The following is a 7,651-nucleotide window of genomic DNA, read 5'->3' on the forward strand; positions in this document are numbered from 1 at the left end:
GTTTTTATTAAAGAGCAAATTAGTTCCTATCAAATGAACAAATCAAGGTGCCTAGAAAAAATATTAGTCAACATCATTTTAAAAAGGGGGATATCTAGGAAAAATAATCTAATTAGAGATTTAAGCTTCATAGATATTTCTGTGGAGTCATGTTTCTTCCTGTGAGTATGGAGAGTAGAAATCTCAAATTCATACACAGATTCTCAAGGGTATGCCCCTCTTGAAAGATTTTATTTAATATCATCAAAGTATAACATAAATCAGGAAATGTTAACCTCCTAAGTGTCAAGAGCAAATAGTAGTGAGAAAAGAGGTGTATTTCTCTTCCATCCAGTTCATCCACTCTTCCAAGTTAATCATTTCCCCATCAATTCTTGCTTAGCTGTTGCTTCACACTTTTGGATTTGAGCCCTAAAAAAGATAAAACTCTTAAATTATCATCTTTTCTCAAAACTTTAGATATTCTATTTTATGAAGCTTTGAACTATTAAGAGATTAAAATAAAATATCTGAAGCCATAGAGCCTATCTTATAGGTTATTTGATAATCAACAATGAAGAAGTGAGAACACAGGAGGGTAGGGATGGAAGGTAGGAAAAATACCACACTGGGATTCAAATATCCATTTGGGAAATTAGCATAATATGGAGAGGGTAGAGAACCAGGAGAAGAGTTATGGGATGCAATGCTAATTAGTCTGTGAGAGATTTCTTCCTATGGAATATTCATTCTTAAGAAATATTTCAGCCGGGCTCGGTGGCTCAGCCTGTAATCCCACGCCTTTGGGAGGCTGAGGTGAGTGGATTGCCTGATTCCGCGGGTTTGAGACCCGCCTGGGCAGCAAGACCTCATCTCTACAATAAATTAAAAAAAAATCAGCCGGGCATGGTAGTGCATGCCTGTAATTCCAGCTACTTGGAAGGCTGAGGTGGAAGGATTGCCAGAGCCCAGTAGGTCGAGGATGCGGTGGCCGGGAGCGGCCACTGCACTCCAGTCTGGGTGACAGAGTGAGACTCCAACTCAAAAAAAAAAAAAAAGAAATATTTCTGAGAAAATGAAAATATTGGGGCCATCACAGCTTCATATGACCCTTCCACATCCCTGTTGGTTATTGGCCAAACTCAGAAGCAAGGCACTCATGTTAGCATCCATCCTACCATCATATAAATACTGCTGTTAGTAAACTTCTAAGAAGACAAGGTGGAACTTCTCTCCTTGAACTAAGGATATTACAATACAAAATGATGATAATTAGGTTATAGATCTCTTACCTGATATGTGGATATTTGTTTATCTTTGAAAACAGTAGAGGGAAGTACTTTTGTGTCTTTATGCTGCATAAGATACAAAAATAATAGTAGTTATTAGAAATGTTATGTTTTTCTCATCTTGGCTATGCCTATTTCCTTATTATTTATTATTATAAAGATGTGGGATACAATTCAGGGTAAAGTATACAAACGATTATGCATGTACCCCTGTCGATGAGGTATGTCCCTCCCTCCCTTAGCAGTTTCCCTCAACCGCCAATCCCACCCCCCTCCAGACAGTTTCCCACTACTGCCAATTCCTTTCTTATAGTATTATAATTGCTCAAGATCCACTTATGAGTGAGAACCTATGGTACTCTGTTCTTTGTTTCTGTGATAGATCACGGAGTATGATCGACTCTAAATCCATCCAGGTTGCTGCAAAGTCCATGTGTTTAATGAAATTAGTACTGACCTCTTCTTCACTCATTTAAATTCTACCCAAATTCAGAGTCCAGTTCAAACTCCTATTACCCAGTGAATATATCCTTTTCCTACTTTACCACTCCGATTCCATTTATTTTCTCCTCACCATATTTTTCTTGTTAGTATTACTCACTTTGGCACAAGTCATATTTGAGGAATTAAGTACTCCATGTGTATATGACTTATTTTCTCACTAAAAAATGTAAAATTTCTTGGGGGAAAAAAATGAACTTAAATTTTAGCTCTTTCTCATTTGTCTACAACAGAATACCAAGTATGAGGAATATGCTCAGATCTATTTAATGAGTGAACGAATTCTACTTTTTACTTCATGAGCTCTTAGCTTTTACTCAAGATTTGCTTGTATATGGTCTATTTTTTTATACCCCACCTTCTACAAAAAACTGTGGTTATTGATAGATCTTATTCTGCTATAACATAAATTAAAATATTATTTGTAATAAAATTTTGTATAATCTAAAATAAGGATCTAGAAGTGATCCTTTGAGGAGACATTAATCTCATATAGCAGAACTATTTATTATTTCTCAATAATTTTATAACATAGAACTATATTTTCATAATAAAAAAAATCAATACTCTTGCTAGTTTGCAGATAGTAAGTATGCCTTGCTTTTTCAGATATCCTTAGGACAAATGTAATATAATACTTCAGTTCAGCCTCTGGAGCACACGTCCTGGTAAAGATTCCATAGATTTAGAGACAATATTCTTAGTTGGCACAAGAAACACTAAAAAAAATACCAGTAACCATTTGATACTTACAAGAAAAGAAGATGATACAGATGTAGGAATTGGTGGTGGTGGAAAATCTGGTTTTGTAATTAACTAATAAAAAGACAAAATTTTTAAATTCAAAGAGGCTCCCAAAAGAGGTCTGCATAAAGTAAAAGCTTAAATCACTTTTAGAAATTGAGAATATTCTAAATGTGTGAGTTTGATTACTTTCACCTAGGTGCACACATACAATTAAAACATTAGGTCAATGTCAATAGCTTTGTGATGAAAATGATTGCTACGGACTGAATGCTTGGGTCCTCCCCACACATTCTTATATTGAAGCAGTCCCCAGTTTGATGGTGTTTGGAGGTGAGTCTTTTGTAGGTAATTAGGACATAAGGGCACAGCTCTCATAATAAGATTAATGTCCTTAAGAGAGACACAAGATAGCACACGAGAGAAGTGCTCTCTCTCTCTCTCTCTGTTGGTCTCTCTCTCTCTCTCTGCCTTTGAGAAGACAGCTGTGTACAACCAGAAAGCAGACCCTCATTAGACATCAGATCTGCTAGCACCTTGATCTTGGACTTCCTGACCTTCAGAACTGTAAGAAATACGTTTCTGTTGTCTAAAGGCCCCCAGTATTTTTCTCCATTAGCCTGAACTGACTAAAATGATAGTGCTTTGTTAAACAGATTGATACTTTTCTTGTAATGAGTTGTCACCTTGCCAGCCCTGGAGTTCAGGTTTAGGGGCTAAATTGAGGAATGTAATAGAGAGACATACATTCTCAGATTTTCTGTTTCCAAAATGTTTTGCAGAAGAATTTATATTTTGTATTAATATTCACACAGGTTTAGAAATTCCTCTGGAGAAATAATCGGGCAGGTGGGTTATATCTTTCATTCCTTTTGAGATTGAATAGGGCGGTCATTAAAAGAAGTTGCAGACTCACAAGAGAAGCTGGAGGCCCATTGCCTTCTACTAGGAGATCAGGACCATGGAGCTTCATCTGACTCATCTAAAAAGAAAAAACAATATTTCAGAATGAAACAACAGTTTCCTAAGCACAGCTTTTAAGTAAGTAGTCCTTTCAAGGAATGGGAGCTTGATACATATCTGACAGCAATAGACCAGATAGGAAATCAGAGTTGGCCAGCTGGTATATTTTATACACTTATTTCCCCAGAGCTGTAAGGAAAAGTTTTCATCAAAGACATTATAACCAGTGTTATTATAATTAACCAACTTAAGCTAAATCTCTAAACTTGAAGGACATGACCAGAGCATTAAGGGTTGAACATATTACATATATTATCATGCAAATATACATATTCTTGTATCTATTGGAAAATTTGCCAAAGACTCAAGGAATCAACCTAGAATTAGAGAAAGACACACAGAGAAAGAGGGAGACAGAGAGAGATAGACAGACAGACATCCGGTATCTGACCTCTTTGTTCTTTTTATTCTGTTTGCATTTCATGAACCCCAGCAAAGTAGCCTCTACATTTTAAGGATTCCCTTTTGCATTTCACAAAAGACAAAGGATAATTTTCTGAATTTGTAATTACAGAGCCCACAATCCTTCCTATATACTAACGAGTGACGTGGAAATGGAAAACACTGCTGGATAGAAATGATAGATAGGTGGTCAGGAAACAAGAGTGAAAGAACTGTAAACTGGAGCCATGGTAAACACAGTCCAAACTATAGTTCACCTCTTGGGGTTGAACAGCCTTCACCATCTGGGGTTTCCTCTTCTGTTTGTGTGGCCTAGTGCCAGTGATAGACAGTGGCCTGTAATTGAAAATATATCATATAAATTGACTTAGCAGTTCCTTTAACATGATGAGGAAACTCAATAGAAGATTCCAATTCCCTTTGCCTATTTTTATTATTCTTGGTTATTCGTTGGGCTTTTATCTGTTCCCTAGTATGGTCTTCATCCTTTAGTTTCCTGTTAGCCACCTTCCTTGTCACCACTTGTATTTTTCTTTTTTATTTACTACAGAGTCCTGATTCCTAATAATGGTGGTGTTAAGTTCAATTTTTAACTAAATTATGTCATTCAACTGGTGGTTTATTTTATTTATTCAATATTTATTTATTAAAAACTCATTATGAGTGAATAAATCAGTCTTTAAAAATGCTATTGTGCCATAATCTTGTTTCTTTTTTCTTTTTTTTTTTGAGTTGGAGTCTCACTCTGTTGCCCAGCTGGAGTGCAGTGGCCGCTCCAAGCCACCGCAGCCTTGACCTGCTGGGCTCCGGTGATCCTTCCGCCTCAGCCTTCCAAGAAGCCGGAATTACAGGCATGTGCTACCATGCCCGGCTGATTTTGTGATTTTATTGTAGAGATGAGGTCTCACTGCCCAGGCGGGTCTCAAACCTGCAGCCTCAGGCAATCCACTCACCTCAGCCTCCCAAAGGCGTGGGATTACAGGCTGAGCCACCAAGCCCGGCTATAACCTTGTTTCTAAGATGTAGGTGCAAATCAAGTTTTCATCACTTACTTTGCAAGAATTAAAAAATAAAACGTTTGCTAGCATCTCTGAGTTTGTTTCCATGTCAGTCAGAATGTGGTCTCCAATCTTGCACAATTGTGTAAGGATTAATGAAAAATAATAATAAACAAAATCTTTTTATCTGTAAAATGGAAATAATAATAACTACCTTATGATGTCTGTGTGGAGATTAATTTAGATAATAGAAATAAAAGGGCTTAGCACTGTGTTTTTATTAGTGACCAATAAAAGCTATAATACATTCTTATAATAATGCAAAAATATTTTATAATGGGAGTTAATTAACACTCATTATTAATTATAAATAGAGTGACTAACAGAAAAAGAAAAAGACATGCTTCTCACTAAGACTAATTTCCTAGTAAAAGGAATACCCAGCCTGTAATCTAAAAATTTATCTGTATGCATTTCTGAGTATTTGAAGTGAACCAAAAGTAAATGTGAAAGGTTAGGTCATATCCTTGAATGTAAAGTAAAACAAGGATAAGAGTCCTCAAAGCAAGATAAAGGCTTACCTCTGAACTTTTTTCTGCTTTCTTCTGGTGCTTTGGTGCCAGATTACCATAGCAACCACCACAAATATGACCGCCACTGGGAACAGCACCCCAACCACAATGGAGAAGTCTGCAAGAAAGAGAACAGGGGCCTACTGGGGATATCAGAAATTCACATCTACACATCATACTAGTCTTCATTTAGGGCAAATTCCATCTATCCTTTCCCTAATGGACATGCAACCCCTGGAAAACTCATAGCCAAGTAAAATGGAAATATATTTTGATCATGATCATTATATGAGTATTTGAGACAAGAAAATGAAAAGGAAATCTATAGAAAACATTTAATATGAGATAAATAGAGAATCATACGCTCAGAATTCTTAGAAGAGATGATGTTTATAAAAAATGGAAAGTGAAGGGCTGGATCAGAAGATATTTAGTAAGGAGGATGACAGAGAAGAGATGAGACATTCTTAAAAAGCAATCTTGGAAGAAAACAGAGAAAAGAAACTGAAGTCTTGAAGTAGTACACAAGTCTGTCAGTCATAAGTAAGGAGCAGAAGCATGAGAAAGGAGACTGATGGAGACATAACTGAGTGTTCCATTGATGTTTATTCTATGTTGAAATTGCTATGGACAGAAAAGAAGTCATGAGACCTTGTGAAATGAATAATGACTTGAGCAAATGTGCCTGGTCTATGGGGTGTTTTCTCTCTTACTGACTAAGTAATGAATGTAACTTCAATCTTTTGCTACCTCAAGTATTCATTTCTGTTATTATAATCTGAAACCACAACAGAGCAGAAGGCATTATACAAGCTTGAAGAACAATGTAAACAGTTACCACTCTCTTACTATAGAGATTAGCAAACGTATAACAAGGTTAAATTTTTATGTAGAGACAAGGAAAGTTCACAAGTGTGAGTGCACACACACACACACAGATAGAGATAGGCACATCAACAACAGAATTTTAGGTAATACAATGACTTTAATTCAAATATTTAATACTCAAATTCCTCCATAAAAATTCTTATCCAAAAAAGTCCAAGGAAAATAAAGTTATGAGGTATTTTTGTTAGATATCGGGTAAATCTCTTCAGAATAAAAAAAGTGTATACTTGTGCGAATGTCATAATGGTAACTATTCTCAGAAGAATGACATAATAGGAGGGGAAATAAGGGGAACAAGGCAGTACTTCACAAACACCCCTAAGTTGAAAGGACATAGTGTGGAGGTGAAGTTGGGGCATAGGACAGATGGGAGTTTAATAACAGGAAGTGAGATTCCAGGGGAAGATGGAAATAATTGAAGAGTAAATGCTACTTCTCCTGTTTCTAGTGATGGTGGTCTGGGAAATTTAGACCCATCCCCTCATTAAAAATAATTTTTGAACTTCTGAAAAATAACAAATTTTCTAAAAGTATGAAAGTACTAAAAAATTAAGAAAAATTACTTTGTAAAGATAAGAGAGTGGTCAGGAATTGAAAAAGACAGAAAGAAAAGTGATTCTAGGCAGATGCTCAGAAAAACAGAAAAAAAATGAAAGATAAGTGTACCAAGTGAACCCTCATGTAGACTATGGACTGGGTAATAGTGTTGTGTCCAGGTAGGTTCACGGTGTCTAATAAGTGCACCACTCTGGTGGTGGATGCTGATGATAGGGGAGGCTTTGCCTATGTTGGAGGCAGGGGTTATATGGAAACTTTTTGCTCAATTTTGCTGTGAATCTAAAAACTGCTCTATAACATAAAATCTATTTAGAAAAAAATATAAAATCAGAAGTTTTAGGATAACCATTGAAAGAATATAACACAGAATTACCCAAGCAGAAGAAAGAATCTCAGAGCTTGAGGACTAAAATATAGAACTAACACAAACTGTTAAAAAAACAGAAAACAAGCTCAAAAAGACAGAACAAAACCTTCAAGAGATGAGCGATTACTTCAAGAGACCAAACTTAAGAGTAACTGGCCTTCCTGAGGCAGAAAGAGAGACAGAGACCACACTGGAACAAACTTTTCATGAGATTATTCAAGAAAACTTCCCTTATCTAATCAGTGAAGCAAAAATTCAAACACAAGAGATTCAGAGAACCCCTGCAAGACAACAAATGAGAATACCAACTCCTAGACACATAATAATTCA

The 7,651-nt window shown here is 36.1% G+C and overlaps 1 protein-coding gene across 1 annotated transcript in view; it reads right to left on the bottom strand.

The window, feature by feature from the left end:
* Positions 1 to 210: 210 nt before the first annotated feature.
* Positions 211 to 7,651, bottom strand: part of ADAM28 (ADAM metallopeptidase domain 28) — a 12,894-nt gene continuing 5,453 nt past the window's right edge. Inside the window, exons 2-6 of the mRNA XM_008056673.1 lie at positions 5,518 to 5,626; positions 4,196 to 4,274; positions 3,430 to 3,495; positions 1,272 to 1,334; positions 211 to 411 (exon numbers count right to left, since the gene is read on the bottom strand). Coding sequence (XP_008054864.1) covers positions 391 to 411; positions 1,272 to 1,334; positions 3,430 to 3,495; positions 4,196 to 4,274; positions 5,518 to 5,626 — 338 coding nt within the window. The 3' untranslated portion in view covers positions 211 to 390. The remainder of the gene's footprint in view (positions 412 to 1,271; positions 1,335 to 3,429; positions 3,496 to 4,195; positions 4,275 to 5,517; positions 5,627 to 7,651) is intronic.

This window comes from Carlito syrichta, unplaced genomic scaffold (assembly GCF_000164805.1).
Source record: "Carlito syrichta isolate Samal-C Ts95f unplaced genomic scaffold, Tarsius_syrichta-2.0.1 Scaffold302439, whole genome shotgun sequence".
Classification (NCBI taxonomy): domain Eukaryota; kingdom Metazoa; phylum Chordata; class Mammalia; order Primates; family Tarsiidae; genus Carlito; species Carlito syrichta.